We start from the raw sequence: 21,688 nt of genomic DNA, 5'->3' as shown, positions 1-21,688 counted from the left end.
AGCACTCCATAAATCACTCATTTAATTTTGCCTTGTTAGCATCTCTGATTTTAATCAGTCCACCACAATGGCCACTCCTTTAGTTGCCTTGGCCTAAAGCTCCAAAATTCCTTTGTTGCAACTCCTCACCTCTCTACTTCATTTTCTTCCTTTCTAGAAGACTCTCCTTATAACCTACTATTTAGGGCAAACATTTGGTTAACTGATCTCTCCTTTTATGGCTTGATGCCATTGTTGTTTTACAAGCTCCTGTAAAGAGCCTTTAGATATTTTATTGCATTAACTGTGCTACCTAAACACATGTTGTGTTATTGTTGATGAATTCATCAGTACAAGTTGGATAGCATTGTAAAACATTCTCTCAAGATATTTCTTCAGCAAAAGACATTACTCCTTTTCGTAGATGATACTGTTTTATCTGTGGATTCACCTGAGATCTGGAACACACTGTTCCTTACATTCAACTTTAAAGCCAAGATTTGCTGTTAACAGCAGAATGCCAAAAATTCAGTCAAAAAATCAGAACTTTTTAGGGTCAGCAAACTTTCAATTCCTCTCGCAAATACCTAAAGAACCTACAGAGCTAAATTTTCTCTTTAGTCATTGCCAAATCTATTACTGCAAAAAAAACTGCATTTTCTACTGTTTTACTCTTACCTAGATGACACATGTGGTTTAAATTATAACAAGTTTGTGTGCCTCTGCACTCAGTTTTTGCAAGCTTTGTAGTTTGGCATGAAGCTAAGAGATAATATATTCAACTTTTTCAGTGAGAAAGCTGCTACATTTTGCTCAAAGTAATTCTAATCTTTTTGCTAGAAATATTGGTTAACAGAAAGTACACTTTGGTTTGCACAGTACTGTATCATTTTATAAGTGTATTGCCCACCCCACCCCCATCATTGATTAAACTAATGTACGAACTGTTTTGTGCCAAATGAGGGAAGCAATGCGACCGATACTGAGTTAGCAAAGAACCTCTGGATGACTGCCGACAGTTCAGTGTGAGTAAGACACCCTGTTTATTTTGTGGTGAGTTTGAGGAAATGGGAACCCTTATGACTAATGGCTGACTCTCACAGGAAACAGGAAGAAATGCTGATTGAGATCAGACTCACACCACAATGTTGACTACCAGCTTAAAAATCCGATAACTTTAATGAGCAAGGGTGAATAGCAGATCATGAACCTCAAATGCAAGCTTCCAAAACAAGAAGAATATTCCAGCAGTACAGCAAAATAAAACATCATTTCACTTTTCCAGAATCTTAGGATTTTTATGAAAAGGTCTGAGAAACAACAAATTTGTGCTTGTCTTTTTGCAAAATTGTGCAGTACTGTTAAAAATGACAGTCCCCTTATAGGAAGTGAAAGATGAACTTTCAAGCACAATTTACATCTTCTAATGGTGGTGATGGCGGAGGGGGGTGGTGGGGGGGAGTGGAGCAGAGAATTCAGGGTTCTTACTGGTCACACCTTTTGACTGGAAATGTACTGATGGAACTTTCAATTACAGTACATTTTTGGGCTCCTGCAAAAAAAAATCCATGCATGCACAGTGAGCACAAACCATCCATATCACACTGATTAAGTGTTTCACTAGATGTTGCAAGCCCTGCCACCATAAAAATGGCAACAACTGCATTCATAGCGAGTTGGAGCGACACTTCACTTATATGATGGTTTGATCTTACACATCTACGTTTCCTGACTGTCTTGGTGTGGTTTAACATTATGGCTAGAATCATTTAATGGTTTTGTCAGCGTTCTAATTTTCATTAAATTTTAATGTTAAATGCAGATAGGAAAATTGCAATTTCATAAAACCCAGGATCTTATACTGCAATATAGGAGTGTATTTTATGCATTGTTGTTCTGTTTCTGGATTCCTTACATCTTTTTACAATGATTTGTTAATTCCAGCATTGCTGTGTACTTGAGGCTGACAATGACTGCAGCAGTTTTCCTCAGTGACAACAGCTGATAGAAGAGGTGATAGCTAGACTTCAAAAATTTATACACTGAAGCTGTAAAATATAGCAATAGGTAATAACAAATTTCCAAATCCACAGACAAAAAGCAGACAGATAAAATGCTAAAGTAGTTCATGACACTTTGCATTACCATATTTATTCCAGTCTAATCTCCAGATTTCTATCAAACCAAAAATATTTTATACTTCTATAACACCATGAATATTTTAGCATATTTAATGGAATGAAATAGCCCAAGACGTTTTACACATGATCACGTGACAACAGAACACTAATTGTACATTAATAAGGTGAAATGAAATGGTCAGTGTAGCCAGAATGTTAGGTTCGAAAGAAACATAAAAAGAAAACTTGGGAGTAAAGAGGCAACGTGAAGAGGTTTAGAAGCTCTAGGACTGTGATAGCCAAAGAGTTTGTGAGGGGTGGAGGAGGATTACTAAGAGATGTAGAACTGGAATACCATCAAAAGGTAGACTGGCATTTGGAGGCTTAAGGACAAAGATGTGCTAAAATGGGACCAGACTCGAACCTAAATTTTAGCTTTAGTGTATTGGGAAACAGGCGATGAAGATGGGCAAATGCATGGGGAAATGAGTGAGCACAACTTAAGGGAGGGCTTGGCAAGCAAGACTGGCAGTGAACCGAAGTTGCTCTGGTTGAGTTCATTAAGCTAATGAGGAGTACAGTTGCGAAATAAGCTGGAGGGGAGGCATAGCTTTGGGAGAAAGGAATGGAGTTACTGGTACTTTATGGAGAAAGACTGCAGTCCTTTTAATCAGAGAAGATACAATTTTTGAAAGAGAGGTTCAAAAAAATGCAGGTAAGGAAAAATTATTATTTCCTCTGTTTGGTGTGTCAGAATCAAGAAGCAATGCTTATGGTTAACAGTAATACAATGAAGGGACAGGTTGGAAACCATTTATGAAAGCAGAATCCATACTCACTTTTAAAAAGGGAATAAATAGTCATAAAAATAAAAAAATAGATGCCAGTAGAAAAAGGGGAACACTGTGTAAGTCTCTAACTGCATAATTCCTTACAACCCTATATTAACACTTTAGCCTTCAATATTTTATGGAATCCTCAGTTTCAGGTGTGGTACAGTGTAATAAATGACAATTAAAATATCAAACAACTGGTAAGAATAAATTACCTTCTACTCGAAGGATATGCAGCTTAATTGTTCACCTTGTGATTAGGAAAGACCTGGGTGTTTCAAGTTCAATCATGTTACAGTTCATTATATATTGCAAGTGTACTCATGCTAAAACTATGAAAATTCAATGTCAATACACCATAATGACCACAGGCTGAATTTAACCATAGCATTTATAATTCAGTTCCTTCCCACAAAAATATACCAAGCAATTTTGTGATCATTGGTGAATTTTAAAATATGATCAACTGACACTATTTGGTTTAATAAGCAATAGCAGTAGAGGAATTTGGTATTTTTTGAATCACAGGGAATTTTGCTCTTAAAACAAGTTTAAGAGGATACCTGAATTAGCACACTGGCGAAGTAGGAGTCTCCCAAATTTATTTTGCCTGCCCTTTGAAAATTAACATCACACAGGTGCCCCCATCCCATCCCATCCCTATTTCTCGGAGACAGTGGAGGTTGGTTAGTTCAATTGGCTGGATGTCTGGTTTGAAATGCGAAATAACACCAGTGATTTTTAAAGAGTCAGTACTTTTGTAGAATTAACATTAATGTAGACATAGCTGGAATTCAAAGGACCTCAATGACATTCCTTCTGCTATTAGGGTTTTATTAAGCCCAATTGTAGTATCAGAATTCACTGGTCAGGAACATCCTTGCATCTGTTTTCATTTCATTAGCATTATTTTAACAATGGCATGCACCTCGTGAAAGCAGATCAAGGTAATTTCTTGAACATAAAATCCTTTTAAACAGCTTTCCTGGAAAGAAAAATGCCAATGCAGTGATGAATAACCCTTTGTGGATAAACTTAGGCACCAAGGTACATTTGAAAGAAAGTCAGTCAGTTAGTTCTTTGAGCCTGCTATGCCATTCAATTGATTATGACTGAGGTCTACACCTGAATTCCATGTACTCAACTTAACCTACCAAAATTCGAAACCAACAAAGATCAATCACCATCTATCAATCTTGGAAGCTCCAATTATCCTAGCATTCACAGCATTTGGGAGAGGATGGGGTATAGTGTTCCAAGAATCTTTTTCAAGGTCTCACACAGGTTTCTGTGATCCCAGAATTTATCCTTCAATACTATATCTCTAATGTTATCTTTTTCTCAATTGCCCATACATAGGAAATCATTTCTCCGTGTATGGTATTAAATCTTTTAACATGACAATTACCTTAATAGATCAGCTCCTGATCTTTCAAATTTAATAGTACATAAAACATGTTCAAGCAACTGCTTCTTATAATTTAACATTTTAAGCCTCAGTATTATTCCAGTATAAACTGCATTGCACCTGCTGTAAGTTTAATTTGTCCTTTCTAAGATGAGGTGAACAGAACGGAGTATAGTACTCCAGATGAGGTCCAACCATGAAACTATAAAACTGAAGCAATAGAAACTTGGAAAATCTGACCTGACATCAAAACCTAACTCAAAAGACAACATTAACCAGAAAAAAAACAGCCCCACATAAAAGGTCTTTGGCCAAGGCTACTGTTTTAAAGGTAATTTAACAACTTGAATTTCCTTACTACATAACGTTTTAAGATATAGGGAGAGTCGGAGGAGGCTAGGGCTGTTTTCTCTGGAGCGTCGGAGGCTGAGGGGTGACCTTATAGAGGTTTACAAAATGATGAGGGGCATGGATAGGGTAAATAGGCAAAGTCTTTTCCCTGGGGTCAGGGATTCCAGAACTAGAGGGCATAGGTTTAGGGTGAGAGGGGAAAGATATAATAGAGACCTAAGGGGCAACTTTTTCATGCAGAGGGTGGTACGTGTATGGAATGAGCTGCCAGAGGAAGTGATGGAGGCTGGTACAATTGCAACATTTAAGAGGCATTTGGATGGGTACATGAATAGGAAGAGTTTGGAGGGATATGGGCCGGGTGCTGGCAGATGGGACTAGATTGGGTTGGGATATCTGGTCGGCATGGACGGGTTGGACCGAAGGGTCTGTTTCCATGTTGTACATCTCAATGACTCTATATTTACTGGTATTTTGGGATCACATTCCATAATTCAGTTTCATTTTTCCATTTCCTGAAATATCTTTCAGCATACCATCCATTACTCAGCTTTGGCTAAACCTTTCACAGCAATTTGAATGGATAATAATTTAAAGCTGATAGACAAACCAAACCCAGCAGTAAATATAGAGAAATGCAAATACATAAGGCATGGTTACCAACTGTTGATTATTTGTGTGGATGTCAGCTTTTCCAGACCCTGTCCGTAGTATCTGTGCAGGGGTCTGGAAAACAGCATAGCTGTGGCTGGAAAAATTGACTGTCCACTTGAAAAGCAGTTACTTGGCAACTGCAGTTATATAAAAGCAACTAAAAATATCCTATATTCATAATACCCCTTCAATGTACAAAAACACCCAAAGGTGATTCACAGTTTCATAAACAGAAAAATATGTTGAGATTAACTTTAGTCAGAGAGGTGGATTTTAACTAGGTTTGGAAAGTAGAAAGACAGAATGTAAGCTGTGAATGGCTAATTGCCAGTTGTCGGGTAAAAGACAATATGTAGGGTGAGCAGAAATTGGTGCAGTATAGAAAACTAGGAGAAAGTAAGGACTACAGATGCTGGAGATCAGAGCCAAGAGTGTGGTGCTGTTAAAGCACAGCAGGTCAGGCAACATTCGAGGAGTAGGAGAATCGACGTTTCGGGCATAAGCCGTTCAAAAAGGGCTCTTGCCCAAACCATGGATTTGCCTGCTCCTCGGATGCTGCCTGACCTGCTGAGCTTTTCCAGCAACACTCTTGACACAGTATAGAAAATGCCAACGTTATTTTAGATTAATTGGCATTTTTTAAGGTAGTGGATGGAAAATCAGGCAGGACAGCCTTGAAATAATTAAGTTCACAGGTGAATTAGGAATGGATTAGGGTTTCAACAAAAGATGGGCTGAGTAAGGGTCAAGTTAAGGTATGATTCAGAGGTGAAAGTAGCAGCCCATGTGATGGAACAGGATGTTGTATGGTTTAGGAAAAAGTGGTCAGGAAGGGTGGATGGAACTGATTACACAGTTATAGAATTTGTGGTGGCAAACTAAAGTCAATGCCATCGATCATTCCAGTTTTAGCTGGTGTAAATTGTAGATCACCCAAGGCAGGAAGTCAAAATCTCAAGGTGACACATGGGTGGGAGAGGGCTTAAGGATTGTGGTGAAAGGATCAAACTGCCTCTCCATGTGAAGTTTGACCTCATATCTGCAGATAACATCAAATGACAATATGTTGTATTGTAAGAAAGTGGAATAGCAAATAGTTACTTGAGATGCTGTGAGCAATCAGACAATTATGTCATGGAGCTGGGCAATAGAATCGATACAAGATCGTATAGTGATTCTTGTAAGAAAAATCAAGGAGTTTAAGCATGGAAAGACCATTACATTCACCAAATATGTCACTCTGACTTTGTTCGGGCTGTTAGATTACTCCCAGAAGTTAATTATTGGGATTCACATAGGAAGTTATAGCGTCATATAGCACAGAAGCAGAACCCTCGGTCCAACCAGTCCATGCCAAACTAAACAAACCCCACTTTCCTGTTTCTGGTTCAAATCCCTCCAAACCTTTCTAATTATGTACTTATCAAAACGCCATTTAAACAAACATTGTAATTGTACCCACATCCACCACAAGTTCATTCGACATATGAACCACCCTCTATGTAAAATATTTGCCTGTCATGTCATGTTTAAATCTCCTCTCACGTTGAAACTGTGCCCTCTAGTCTTGTAATCTCCAATCCTAGGGAAAAGACAACTGCCACTAACACTATCTATACCCCTCAATATTTTACAAGGTTGTATAAGATCGCTGCATCTGGGACATAAGAAGAAACAAAACTGGAGATGAAAAAATTGTTTACAAGGGGACACAATCAGAGTGATTGTTTTTTGAAAAAGATTTAGACAGCAATTTGTTAAAATTGGAGTCAATGACTGAGAAGACTGAACCATCTCTATTACTCCAGCTAGGAAGCCAAGAAGGAATGTTCAGATATTATTTGTTTTATAGGAATGGGCCAAAGAAGCAGGAATTCGATCTCAAGCTTGAGATGAGCATGGTGATAGCTTAGGGGAAGAATAAATGAAACTGAGCACAGTGCTCCAAATAGAGTCAACCATGAACCTATAGAATTGAAGCAGGCAAAACATGGTAAATCAGACATAATCCAAAAGTCTAACAACTCAAAGACCACATTCAACAGGAAAGGAAATTATAATCCTTGCCTGGTCTCCCCCATGTCCCTCCAGACCTAGAGCAATGTGGTTGACTCTTAACTGGCCATTGGGCAATTAGGGACGGGCAATAAATGCTGGGCAAGCCAGCGATGCCCTCATCTCGTGAATGTATGAGAGAAAATCTAGTTATTTGAAGTTAAGCACCTTAAAAGGGATATTCACCATTTTAATGTTCAGTACTGTGGAATTGTGAAATAGAATTAGAAGTTTTGTTGTCATATATACTCAAGTACAGAATACATGAGTACCCTGAAAAGTATACAAAGTCATCATTTCCAGTGGCATTTTAAATACAAAGGGTAGGTATAAATTAAACAAATAAAAACAATAGTTAAAAAGTTCAGCATTACAGTCCTTCCAAAGCAGACAAAGAGAAAAAAAATGAAATGCAGTAAGGGCAGATGAGTCTGCACTGGGCATCACCTCGAGACCGGGAGACCTCTGAAATATATCAAGAAGCTTTCTGAAATTTGCCACCAAGATTTTACTGCATTCAAGCAAGAGTTATAATCGAAATTCTCTGAAGATTCAGCAACAGAGAATAGTTGCTGTGCTGGACTCTTTTCAGGAGACCTGAAGTGCCACAGAGAACCTGGTTGCTGAGCCATTCTGTAACATGCTATTCTATGCCAGCCAAAGTACCTCAAATCTTCAATAGAAGTGGGTGTGAGGAACAGACACATACTCCTCCACAAAAATTCAATCAATATTTGAATGTGAAAGCTGTTAATATTTGGTTTTGCACCTTCAGAAAAGTTTAATTGTTTATTACCATAACTTGAAATGAAACTTGAGTGCCAAATCCAGGCAGACAGACAGACAAACAGACAATCTTGACTTATCAATGCACCCATTTAGCACCTTCTTTTGTTTAAAAAAGAACCCTTAGTAGCTGCACTTGATTGAGGTATTTTTCATTGTTATTTCTCTTGTTTTACTAGTTTTAACTTTCCTTTTGCTCTTTCTATTCTTGAAACATCTGAAGTTCTTTTACCTCAATCACCTACAACAAATAATTACAAAATCTCTCCTCCTCTCTGCCTTGCTTTCCTCCTACAATATTTAATTGAGCAAATTTTTAGTCATCTGAACTAATATCTCCTTGTGTAATTCAGTGTCACACTCTTACAGCACTATCATGAAGCATCCTGAGAAACTTTAATATCTAACAGTGGTATATAAATGTAAGTTTTTATTACTGTAAGCTCATCTCCATTACAAAACTGTATGACTGATAACAATATTAGCCAGAATCTTGTAATCATCTAAGCGACATATATTACGACGAGACATGTGGTAATAAAGGTCCACCTTGACAGAGAGAAAACCATGCCACCTTTTACGCTTTTCAGAAGCGGCTCGGCAAGACCCTTCCTAGGAGCAGTGGGTTGCCAATTGATGCCTCATTAATATTCAGCCTCCCATCCCAACAAACTCACCACACAAGCACCATGTTGGGAAAATTCAATAGGAAACCAGAGCAAAGACCTGGAGGATTTAACTCACCGTGATGAAAACCAGGTTTCAACTCAAAGAGCACACTCTGTGAACACCAGCATCATGGACCACACATCCAAAGACACTGGATCCAAAGACATTTGTCCGCCTCTCACAATCTTCCTGACATGTCTCTATTTCACTTGCAGGATAGTTCTGCAGTTCTGCACCCCATAGTGCATCCCATGTTTATACAAGTAATTATCATTGTATTTCTGCAGCATTGTACCGAGGGACAAGCACCCAGCTCATGGACTGGACCAGGCTGCAACTCCAAGCTCTTTACTTGTTCTCAACAACGCTCACTTATTCTGAGCCTAACTGGATACTTACAGCTTCCTTTGGCTTGCTTTGTTCAGCTTTGTTCCCACAGTTACATATAGTTCACATTACTGCTGTCTTGCCATGCAATTTAGTGCAAAGCCAAGACACTTGTCACCATTGTGAGCAGGCCTCAGTCAAATTCAGAAAGAAACTTTGTTCAGGTGTTTCCAGCACAGTAAGTCAAGGGCAACCTCTTAAACCAGTTCAGGCCTTGTTTGGGATGGTCAGAGTCAGGATCGTCTCTTTGTAAGGGGTGAGTAGCTGAATGATGGGCAGCACACCATTCGCTTTGACTCTTTCTGCCCTATTGTAGACTGTTTTCCTCACAGAATGAGAAACAGGCAGGTAATGTGAAATGGAAGTGGGTTGCACAACTATTACTGTTGGTGCAGGTGGAGAGGTGGCCCAAGCAAGAGCGCAGGCAGCACAGACAGCAGGCAAGGTTTGTAGTGTCAGGGCTTGGGCTGATTGTGGAGGGGTTTGCAGTTTGCAGTTTAATGACAGTGGTAGAACAGGAGTTTTGTTGAAGGTGGGACCAGAAGCAGAGATTGGGTGAGTCGACAGTATAACAGATGATAGTAGAACTTACCTTGGCAGAAGGCATTGACCTTCTTCCTAGTGTTTTGGACATCCTCCAGACAATTATGGGCGGCACGGTGGTTAGCACTGCTGCCTCGCAGCGCCAGAGACCCGGGTTCAATTCCCGCCTCAGGCGACTGACTGTGTGGAGTTTGCACATTCTCCCCGTGTCTGCGTGGGTTTCCTCCGGGTGCTCCGGTTTCCTCCCACAGTCCAAAGATGTGCAGGTTAGGTGAATTGGCCTGTTAAATTGTCCGTAGTGTTAGGTAAGGGGTAAATGTAGGGGTATGGGTGGTTTGCGCTTCGGCGGGTCGGTGTGGACTTGTTGGGCCGAAGGGCCTGTTTCCACACTGTAAAGTAATCTAATCTAAATCTAAATTTAGAGTACTTTAAACTGGGGGGTGGAACCTCCGTTCTGGCCGGCAGTCCAGTGTCTTGACCTCAACTGCTGCCTTTGAGAAAAGACTGACTCCCACTTTGGCACCACCTATTCAAAAGGACCTCTAAGGCCCTGCCTCCAACAGAGACACAGATATATAGTGAGGTGATCTAGTGGTATTATCGCTAGACTATTAATTCTGAAAATCAGCGAATGCTCTGGAGACCCTGGTTCGAATCCTGCCATGGCAGATGAATTCAATAAAAAACACTGGAATTAAAAATCTACTGATGGCAATGAAGCCATCATCCACTGTTGGAAAAAAATCCAACTGCCTCAGTAATGTCCCTCAGAGAAGGAAATCTGCCATATTTACCTGGCTTGGCCTACATGTGCCTCCAGGTACAGCAATGTGGTTGCCTCTCACTGCTCTCAGAAATGGCCGAGCAAACACTCAGTTGTACAATTGCTACTATGTCGCAACAAAGAAATGAAACCGGACGGACCACCTGGCATCAACTTAGGCATGGAAAACACAACAGCAGAAACAGCCTTGTCGACCCTGCAAAGTTCTCCTTTCCAACATCTGGAAGCTATTGCCAAAATTGAGAATCTCACCCACTCAAGCAACAGCCTGACACAGACATACTCATGGAATCACAACTTATAATGTCCTGGCACCACCATCGCCATCCCTGGATACATCCTGTCCCACCAGCAGGACAGACCCAGAGGTGGCAGCACATTGGTATACAATTGAGAGGAAGCCGACCTGGGAATCCGCAACATTGACTCCAGACACCATGAAGTCTCATGGCTTCAGGTTAAACATGGGTAAGGAAATTCCTGCTGGTTATTCAGCTGATGAATCAGTACTCTTCCATGTTGAACATTTGGAGGAAGCACTGACCGTGGCAACATCACAAGATGTAGTCTGGGTGGAGGAATTCAATGTCCACCATCAAGACTAGCTTTGCAGCAGTATTACTGACCGAGCTGGTTGAGTCTTAAAGCTGGGGGCGGCACGGTGGTTAGCACTGCTGTTTCACAGCACCAGAGATCCGGGTTCAATTCCTGTCTCAGGCAACTGTCTGTGTGGAGTTTGCATGTTCTCCCGGTGTCTGCATGGGTTTCCTCCTGGTGCTCCGGTTTCCTTCCACAGTCCAAAAATGTGCAGGTTAGGTGAATTGGACATGCTAAATTGCCCATAGTGTTAGGTGAAGGGTAAATGTAAGGGAATGAGTCTGGGTGGGTTGCTCATTGGAGGGTCGGAGTGGACTTGTTGGGCCGAAGGGCCTGTTTCCACACGAAGTAATCTAATCCACATAGCTGCTATACTGTGTTTGTGGCAGGTGGTGAGGGAACCAACATTAGGGAATACATTCTTGATCTCATCCTTATCAATCTGCCAGCTGGAGATGCATTTGTCTAAGAGGGATTATTGCACAGCTCTTGTGGAGACGAAGTCTTGTCTTCACATTGAGAATACCGTCCAACATGTTGTCCGGCAGTATCATGGTTCTAAATGGGGCAGACTTCGAACAGATATAGCAACTCACGATTGGTATCCATAAGGTGCAGTCAGCTATCAACAGCAGTGGAATTGTTCCCCAGTACAATCTGCAAATTCATGGCCTATACATATCTCATCCATTACACCATTAAGTCAGGAGATCAAGTCTGTTTCAACAGACAGTGCAGGAGGGGATGTCAGGAACAGCACCAGCCATACCTAAACAATGAGGTGTCAGCCTGATGAATGTACTAAACAGGACCATTTGCATGCCAAACAACATAAGCAGCAACTGATAGAGACAAATAAGCAATCCCACACCAACAGATCAAATTCTGCCATATCGAGTGATGTGTATAGTGGTGGACAATTAAACAACTCACTGGGCAAGAAGGTTCCACAAATATCCCCATCCTTAATGATGGAAGAGCTCAATACATCAGTGCAAAAGAAACACCTGAAGTGTTTGCAGCAATCTTCAACTATAAGTACTCAAGTAGAAGATCTCCACCAGTTATCTCCAGAAACACAGATGCTTGTCTTTCAGCCAATGTGAATCACTCCACATCATATCAAAAAATGGTTGGAAGCACTGGATACTGCAAAGGCTATGGCTCTTGACAACATTCTGGCAATAGTACTGAAAACCTGTGCTCCACAACTTGCCAGTCCCCTAGCTAAACTCTTCCAGTACACTTACAACTTTGGTATCTATCCAACAATGCGGAAAATTGCTCAGGTATGTCATCTTGTACATAGAAAGTAAGAAAAATCCAGTTTGGCCAATTAACATCCCATGAGTCGATCATTAGTAAAGTGATAGGAGGTGTCATCAACAGTACTATCAAGCAGCACCAGCTCAGCAATAACCTGCTCAGTGACATCCAGTTTGCGTTCCGCCATGGCTACTCCGCTCCTGACATCATTAAAGCCTTGGTTCAAACATGGACAAAACTGCTGAATTCCAGAGGTGATATGACATCAAGACCGCATTTGAACTAGTAATGGTATCATGGGGACCCAACAAAACTGCGTCAATGATATCGAGGGCAAACTCTCCAGTGGTTGGAGCCATACTTGGCACAGAGGAAAATGGTAATGGTTGCCTGAGGTCAGTCACCTCAACTCCAGGACATCTTTGCAGGAATACATCAAGTTATCCTCCTTGGTCCAACCATCTTAAGCTACTTCATCAATGACATTCCGTCCACATTAAAAAGGTTAGAAGTGGGGATATTCACCATGACAGCACAATGTTCAGCACTATTCAGGACTCCTCAGGTACTAAACAATCCATGGTGAAATACAATCAGACCTGAACAATATCCAGCTTGGACTGACAAGTGGCAAGTAACATTCACGTCACACAAGTGCCAGGCAATGACCATCTCCAATAAGAAATCATCTAACCACTGCCCCTTGACATTCAATGGTGTTGACATCACTGAATCCCCATTATCAATATCTTTGGGGTTACCATTGACCAGAAATTCAACTGGAGTTGTCACATAAACATAATGGCTACAAGAGCAGGTCAAAGGCTGGCAATACTGCGGCAAGTAACTCACCTCCTGATTCCCTAAAGCCTGTCAATCATCTACAAGGCACAAGTCAGGAGTTCAATAGAATACTCCCCACTTGCCTGGATGGGTACAGCTCCAACAACACTAAAGAAGCTTGACATCATCCAGGACAATCCAGTCCACTTGACTGTTACCATATCCATAAGCATCTAATCCCTCCATCACCGACACTCAGTCGCAGCAGTGTACAACTTATAAGATGCACTGCATAAATTTACCAAGGCTCCTTAAACAGCATATTTCAAACCGATGACCATTTCCATTTAGAAAGACAAGGGCAGCAGATACATGGGAATACCTCTACCTGCAAGTTCCCCTCCAAGCCACTCACCATTCCTTCACGGTCACTGGATTAAAATCCTTGACAGCACTGTCTCAATGGCAACTACGGACTAGAAATAAATGCTTTCCAGCCAGCAATTCTCACGTCCTACAAATAAATGTTAAAAAAAACTCACGTTTGTCTGGCCTGGGGCACATGTTATGAACCATGCAGGATAGATTAAGAATGACAGTATTTGTTCTGGTGCACGATGGGCTTTGCGAGTACAACAGACATTGAGAAATTCTGGGATATTGGCTGACTGATCATTTGTTCCAGGAACAGTGTGGTAAGATGGGGCAGAAATCAGATGGAACAAACACCACAGTAACATGACGGTAATAAATAAGGCAAGTTTGGTAAGACAGGGTGAGGTAACTCACAAGGCCTCACAGCAACAAACCCTCTTTAAAAAAAACTTGACACAACTTTGTACTTAGCCAAAACAAAATCTAAGGTTCAGTCCACTGTGTCCTCTCTCATTAAGTTTTGAATCAATTCTCATTTATGCACTTTTGAATCTCCTCATAGTATGACATAAACATATATCATTTGGCAGCTTCATAGAATAATACCCTGTTCATTGAAAGAGGAAATAAATCAATTCACCCAACATCTAATTTCAACTGGTCAGCATAAATACAAGTTCCTACAATAGCAAGAATTTGTTAAAATTTGTGAATGGCACCAAACATAAGAATGCTTGGTGTACTTTTTGTACATCACCGACGTTTCAGTGGCTTCTAGTTTCCATTCAGCAAGAGCTCTAAAACTACTTTATTTGCAGGGACAGGTTTAAAATAGATGAAATGTAATTTAATAGGGATTAAATCAGGCAGGTTCTGAAAATAGGCATAGGTAGTGATTTAAGCATAAGTAGCACTTGCTGCCTGCTAATTTACCCAAATACTGTACACAGACCAGAACCATAAGCATCTACTACTGCACCACATCCCCCCCCCCTCACCCCCCACCCCCACCACCGACACTCAGTTGCAGCAGTGTGTACAATTTGTAAGATGCACTGTGTAAATTCAATAATTAGTGTGCTGTTGAGTGGTTGCGCACTTCACTGGGGGACTTCAGTTTGTGTAAAGCTAGTGTTGTTTCCATGAACTTTGGCACTAAAGAACAATCCTCATCACACAGTGATTACCCTGTGGTTATATGTGCTAATTCAATAAAGATGACATAGATGAATGCCACAGAATAAGGCCATCAACAACCTGTTCGGATAACCCAGGCATTGACCCTGCATGGTAACTGGACACGGAGATGTAGCACAACCAGAAATGCCTCTCCTCCCTCAGAGTTGATATGCAGAATCTATAAAATAATATGCGTGTCATCAGTGGCACCCTCCACCATGGAGAAGCCCATCATCTTTGATAAAGCACATGCTCATTCTGCCTGCTTCTCTCTCTCGCAAGACAGCAATGAAATACATCCCTGAAGAGGTCACTTGGCCCAAAACATGAACTCTGTTTGCTCTCCACAGATGCTGCAAAACCTGCTGAGTTTTTCCAGCAGTTTCTGTTTTTATGACATCCCCCTTTCCGCAAATACACATCAATGGATTTCATTATGCATGTATGAATAGTGAAGATATTTCACATGTTGCTTGCTCTGAATGCAAAGAATCCACACGTAAAAATTCAAAGCCACAGTCAACTACTGACGATGCTGCCCTTACCATATCTAAGTTTGTAAATGTGACTACAGAAAGTGGCAGCATTCAATGTGGATATTGTTACTCAATCACATAAATAACACACCGCTCCTCACTAAGCATCAAAATGAGATCTATTTCCCAAATAATATAACCTCCTTGCTCAGAGTCCTTCTCTCCTCTCTTTTCTGGCAGCTTCTCCTGCTAGGTATCTCCTCTGCTTTTTATCCTTTGCATGCTATAGGCCAAGGAGATGTGCCCATAATCTAGTATTAAGTTTAAACAATGGGGATGGTGTATTGGTGGTGGTGGTGGGGATGGGGTTGGGGGGGGGGGGGGGGGGGGGGAAATGTCTCCTTCCTGCTACAGAATGCATGTTCAGGTTAAAGCCCGGAAAACGCCTGTACAGGCATCAAATCAGAAATACTTACTGATTGATGTCACTATATTCCTACCCTGCATATTTCCAACAGATCATCACTGTACACTGCTGATACCATCACCCTTCAGTGCAGCCTGACCCAAATGTTGTAAATGGCCCTTAAACAAAACTCTCTGCACTCAAAAAGTAAATAGTAACATGTAAAATAAGAATAACAGTTAGTTGATAAAAATACGACAAAATCAGAAGGAAGAATGAACACATTGAATTAGTTGCCTTAAATTAACTGCCAGTTAGTTACTTCAACTATAACAATGATAATGTTATAGGTAGTTGCACGTTTCATATTTTGTAGCAGGTGGACAATAAGCACGACAGACTTGACTTCACATGCAAAACAAATAAATAAGCTCAGATCTAAAGAAACCTTTCTTTGTATGACAGATAGCAGTATATAATGCATATTTCACTTAAGCTGAATACTGGATTAATGGAAAATAAAACTTTTGGAGGTGTACGAAAGATTTACAAAGCTTTGAGAAAACAACATTACCCAAGCATATTTAAAGCAGGATTTAAAATGTAGAAAGATAGCAAACACTGTTAGTGAATAAATGCTTTTTTTTAAAAAGGGAAAACAAAATTGCTTACCCTTTTTCTTGGTCTACCTCTGGGTTTTTTTGTTCCTGACGTTTCACCTTTCTGGAATTCCATGGAAAACATAATTAGAATGCAAAGCAATGATGGTGAGTTTTTGGTATGCCAAGCTGTTCATTTTTCACAGCGGTCATCACAGAAATAAACTTGTATTTACACAGTAGCTATCATATAGCAAAAAAAAAAATCAAGCTTCGCAATCTTCGTAGTGAGCATGACCAAAGTTGGAAATCATGGAGATGATAAATGGGAATGGATGGAACATAGTGGAGGAATTCAGGAACGCATTTGTAATCTATAACTAGTATGTGCCCCAAGTTTGACAAACTTCTGGTTCACTGAAAACATAGTGTAACTTATGGAATCAGACCAGCATCCACAAAATATCATAGGCCAAGTAAATTCTAGAAATTTGGATAAGGATTGCAGTTGAACTGCAAAAAGACAAAAATAATTTTAGTTAGAAGGCTGCATTGCTAGAAACTAGCATGAAGATTGATGATTTTAGTATCACACTAGACTTGGACAACATTCAGAATTCAGCCAATAAATGGCCAGTAATATTTGCAACACACAAGTACTGGGCAATGACAATCTCGAACAAAAGAAATATTAACCATCTCCACTTGACATTCAATGTTATTATCATCGCCATTACTATCACTGAAACTCCTGATGAACCGGACCAGCCATATAAATATTGCAGCAGAGGTTCAGAGAATACGTCAGAGGCTAGGAATTCTGAGGCAATTGAGTCACCTCATGTCCTCAAACCCTGAACACCATAAGGCCGAAGACAGAAGTGAGATAGAATGCATTCCACTTGCCTCAGTGGAGCTCCAATAATAGCAAAAATGCTCAATATTACCAAGGATAAAGCAGACCATTTGATCGGCTCCCCATCCCACCATCTTCAAAATTCACTCCCTCCACCACCGATACACAATGGCAGCAATGTCTACCGTTTACAGGATGCAATTCATCAATGCTTTTTTAAAATCATTCTCCAAACCGATGACTTCCACCACTTGGAAGGACATGGAAACAGCTCATGTTACCCTTCAAGCCACACACCATTCTAATTTGAAACCATGTGGCCATCCCTTCACTGTCACTGTTTCAAATCCCAGAATTTCCTTCCTAACTGAACTGTGGGTGTCCCTACACGCCAAGAACTGGCTCAATAAGGCAGCTCACCACCACCACCCTCTCAAGGACAATCTAGGAAAAGGCAATAAAGGCTAGCCTGGCCAGGAATGCCCACATCCAATGAACACATGAAAATAAAAGTTTGTCCATTTATGACAAAGACTAACAGAAGGTGATGGATGAGCTGCCAAAGTGAGAAGGACAAAGATAGCCAGAAGCCATATTGTGAAGATGAAGGATGTGTTAACAACCACAAGAACATAAGTTTGTAACAAGGAAAAAATATAACTCAAAAGATGTTACATTCTACCCAATTTCCTGTATGCCTTAGAAACTTGGACAACAATAAATTTCAGGAAAGGAAATAGAGGGCTCTCAGTTGTGAATGTTAAGACATAATGTATAAAATTCCAGCTACAAACTGTAAGAGATATAAACAAGTACTTTAAAAAGACACGGTGACATCCAAAAATAAAAAGTCAGTATTTCTGCCATTTGCTCACAGCTGAAATTAGCAGAGTTCCAGTAAGTGAACAGCAGCAAGACAGGATCAAATTAGGTGCAGTTAGATCACAGCCATCACAATGGATAGGAGAGAGCAGATGAGAATGACACACCAAGATAGCACATCTTCTGGAATAGAAACAGTAGTCACAAGCAGGAACAGGAATCAAAAATGCAGAAGAACTGGAAAGATGCTTTTCAAACTCAGGAATATTGACGATGAAGCCGAAAAATGGAATTTGTTGCAGGATTGAATACATTAAGTCCACCAAGAAATTTGTAAATAAGAATGCTAATTTTCAATTAATTGATTTGGAATGAGAGGTAGCAGATGTTGTTGAGAACAATGCTGATTCATTTGATCTTGGATGCAAAAAAGTTGAAGTTTTGGATTAAATGGAGTTTGCAGAGAGTGGAACTTCTGAATTCAGTGTGGATCGTATCAATTGTCAATTGCTCAGTGACAAAGAGGTGATTGAAAATATTTCACTGGGGCAAAGTAGAAATGAAGAACATAACGTTTCTAGGATGGAAAGGATAGTCTTAGACTTAGAAAGAAAGTGAGTTTTTAAACTTAGCTTGTTAGCAAACTGGCAGTTATCCACCATTAATTCAAGTTGAGGCAGCAACAAAATAGAGCAATGAATTGTGTATTGTGTGTTATCGATGCAGGAAGGTTAGTATCTTGCGTCAAACCAAGCTATGGAGGCACAAGAGAAGAATCCGGTAGAAGAGATGTTGGGCTCACTGGAATATGGATGAAGGCAATAGGTAGAAATAGAATTTAAAACAGGCACTTCCTTGAAGTTTAGTCGCAGAGTGATAAATCAGCATGAAGCGTCTTACTATATTAAAGGATGTGAAAAGGACGAGGCAACGAACAAGGATAAGAATTTACAATCGCACTTATACGGAATATTTAGCTAGGCTGCTCTCAGTGGAGGGATTGGACATAAGCCAGACTGAAAAGATTCAAAAAGGCTGCATGAGAGAAATATTAGGCTTAAACGGTGAAAGCATCCCAGAATAGAAGACAAATAGTAAAAAAGTTGAAATTAGCCAAAATACTTACAATTTTTATAACGTTTTGTGAGTTAGACAATTACATAAATGAGACCTTTCATAATTATTTAACACTTCACCTTAAAGTTGTCAATGTCTCACTAATTGTCCACCAAGGATTCCAGGACAAATAACACAATAAGCCGAATTTCTATGCTAGTTTAGCAGCTTAACGGAAATAGACCAGGCTACAAACATTGTAGAAATCTATTATTCTCATTCTTAAATGTTGCAAATGGAACACCTCACCAAACAAAAATATTTTTAGTTTTGCTACATTATACACATTATTCTATTGTTACAGTCGTCCCTTTAAAACTTCTGCAAACATTGACTAATTACTGGGTTAGGAAGTCCTGTGTACATTTGAGCCACATGAATCGGGACAAACTAGGTTCAATCTATTTGCAACTAGCTTATCTTTGCTAAGGCAGTGATTTAACACTAATTGGTTTTGGTGCTTTTTTTATTGGACGGAGAGAGAGAGAAATCAACCAGGCTTCCTGCTCCTGACTGCTATCCGGAAATGGCTGAAATGTGTGCACACATGTACATTTGCTTACATACCTGAAGGTGAGGTTGGGCTTGGCAATGGACTCTCCCAGTAGAAGAACAACATGTTAATATCTCAAGGGTTATTTTAAGTGGATGCGAATGAAACTTGAATGTACAATGGAACATCTTGCACTCAGTACTTCCTAAACTTACTGCTTAAAAGAAATTTATTTGATAACTACACATCATTCTTGGAAATATATGATGGAATTTGGTAGAAATCATTGCATATTAGCAGACACAAGTAATACGCAGTTTTAAGCTATTCTGATAGCATTTATGATGTTACAGACTTGACAAACCTGTGAAATGTCAAAAACAATGAGATTACAATTACAGACTGCTATGTAGATCAATCTCAAATCTAATCTGGTTCTTTACAACATAAAAGAGCTTCTCCAGGCAAAATGTAATCTCATATTGTCACATCCTACATAATACTGTATCTAATTCTTCATTCTCTTTCCAGAATTATTTATGTTTGTGCACTAATAACAAACATAATTTTCATTTCAATCAGTGAAAAATAACAAGTTACACATTAGGGCCAGGATGAATCAGATCGGTGGGGATGCTGACCTAGCATGAAAAAAATCCAAGAACAGAAATTTTGGCTTGTATAACTGACCACAATAACGCCACACAGAACCACAAAATGTACTTCCATTCCACAGATTTAATGAGCCAGACATGCAAATAAGTCTTAAGAGGATTTGTGCAGTCTAATTGACCACAATTAAAATGTACTTTAAAAATGTGTATTTTTTCAAATGGTGATACATTATTCTCAATAATATATAAATATTCTTTAAAAGTAACATTCTTAGCCATGAGATTTTGGAGCTTCACCGCTTTCATGTTTTAAAAGGAAATACATTTTCCCACAATTGAATTCATGTTTAGGATCTTGAAAGGCAATTTTAAGCCACATTTAATCGCTAATTACAGGAGGAAATCATCTGAAGATTTTACACATATAATTAACAACATTCTGGACTAGTGAGGGAAAGAAATATTAATAATAAAATGTAAAAATGTAAATGAATATTGTGATTACAATATAACCAAAATCAAATATTATTTAAAAGAGTGCAACATTTCATACTGTTCACCAAAATGATTCTAGTGACTTAGTAGCCTGACTTTCTCCAACCTCCTGGCAAATTTCTTTAATGATAGGTCTTGCTGAGTCATTGAAAATATTCAATGATTTTGCAATGGAAAAAAAATGGGAATAACACATATGAGCATTGCTTTTTATTAAAATTTGGTTATAACAATACCTGTAACTCCTCAGTGTCTGTCCATCATCTACAAAGCACATGTCAAGAGCATGATGGAATACTCAACACTTGCCTAGATGTGTGCAGCTCCAACAATACTCAAGAAGTTTGACACCATCCAGGACAAGGCAGCCCACTTTACCAGCACCCATCCATCACCTTCAACATGCACACCTTTCACCACTGTTGCAGTGGCAGCAGTGTGTACCATCTACAAGATGCATCACAGCTACTCACCAAAGCTCCTCCATCTGCACCTTCCAAACCAACAGCCAACTATAAGTACAAAGGCAGTTGACACAAGCCACGACCATTCTAACCAAAACATGTATTGCTATTCCTTTACTGTGGCTGGGTAAAAATCCTGCAGCTTCCTTCCTAAAGCATGAAAGGTGCCCCTACATCACAAGAGCTGTGGCAGTTCACGAAGGCAGCTCACCGCTATATTCTCTAGGATAATCAAGGATGGACAATAAACACTGTCCATCACTGCCCAGATCCCATGAATGAATAAAACAAAACATTGCATTTACTTATCCTTTATGTGACATGTGGTATGCCCCAATCTCCACTGGAAGATGGGAAGTACATTGAACAGCATCTGATCTGAATTCAAGTCATCAGAACAGATAGCTAGTTGGTTTGAAACAGTTATTCATTAAAACAGCCAAGAAATACAACAGTTCAAAAGGATAGTGTGCGTTCATTACATACTAAATTCAAATTCTAACAAGAGATCTTGAAAATAAATTTGCAAACTAGATATAGAGAGTGTTTCTCTAAATGGCAAAATGTCCACTAATGGA

At 39.7% G+C, this 21,688-nt stretch overlaps 1 protein-coding gene across 5 annotated transcripts in view; it reads right to left on the bottom strand.

The window, feature by feature from the left end:
- Nucleotides 1–21,688, bottom strand: part of hmga1a (high mobility group AT-hook 1a) — a 238,426-nt gene that overhangs the window by 163,510 nt on the left and 53,228 nt on the right. The window contains exon 5 of one of the 5 annotated variants that reach the window (XM_043716780.2): nt 16,324–16,374. The exons of the other annotated variants lie outside the window; for them this stretch is intronic. Coding sequence (XP_043572715.1) covers nt 16,324–16,374 — 51 coding nt within the window. The remainder of the gene's footprint in view (nt 1–16,323; nt 16,375–21,688) is intronic. 5 annotated transcript variants of the gene reach the window in all.

This window comes from Chiloscyllium plagiosum, unplaced genomic scaffold (assembly GCF_037043375.1).
Source record: "Chiloscyllium plagiosum isolate Xiang-an unplaced genomic scaffold, Cpla_swu_hap1 HiC_scaffold_26, whole genome shotgun sequence".
NCBI classification, from domain to species: Eukaryota; Metazoa; Chordata; class Chondrichthyes; order Orectolobiformes; family Hemiscylliidae; genus Chiloscyllium; species Chiloscyllium plagiosum.
This window is presented reverse-complemented; position numbering and strand designations above follow the sequence as displayed.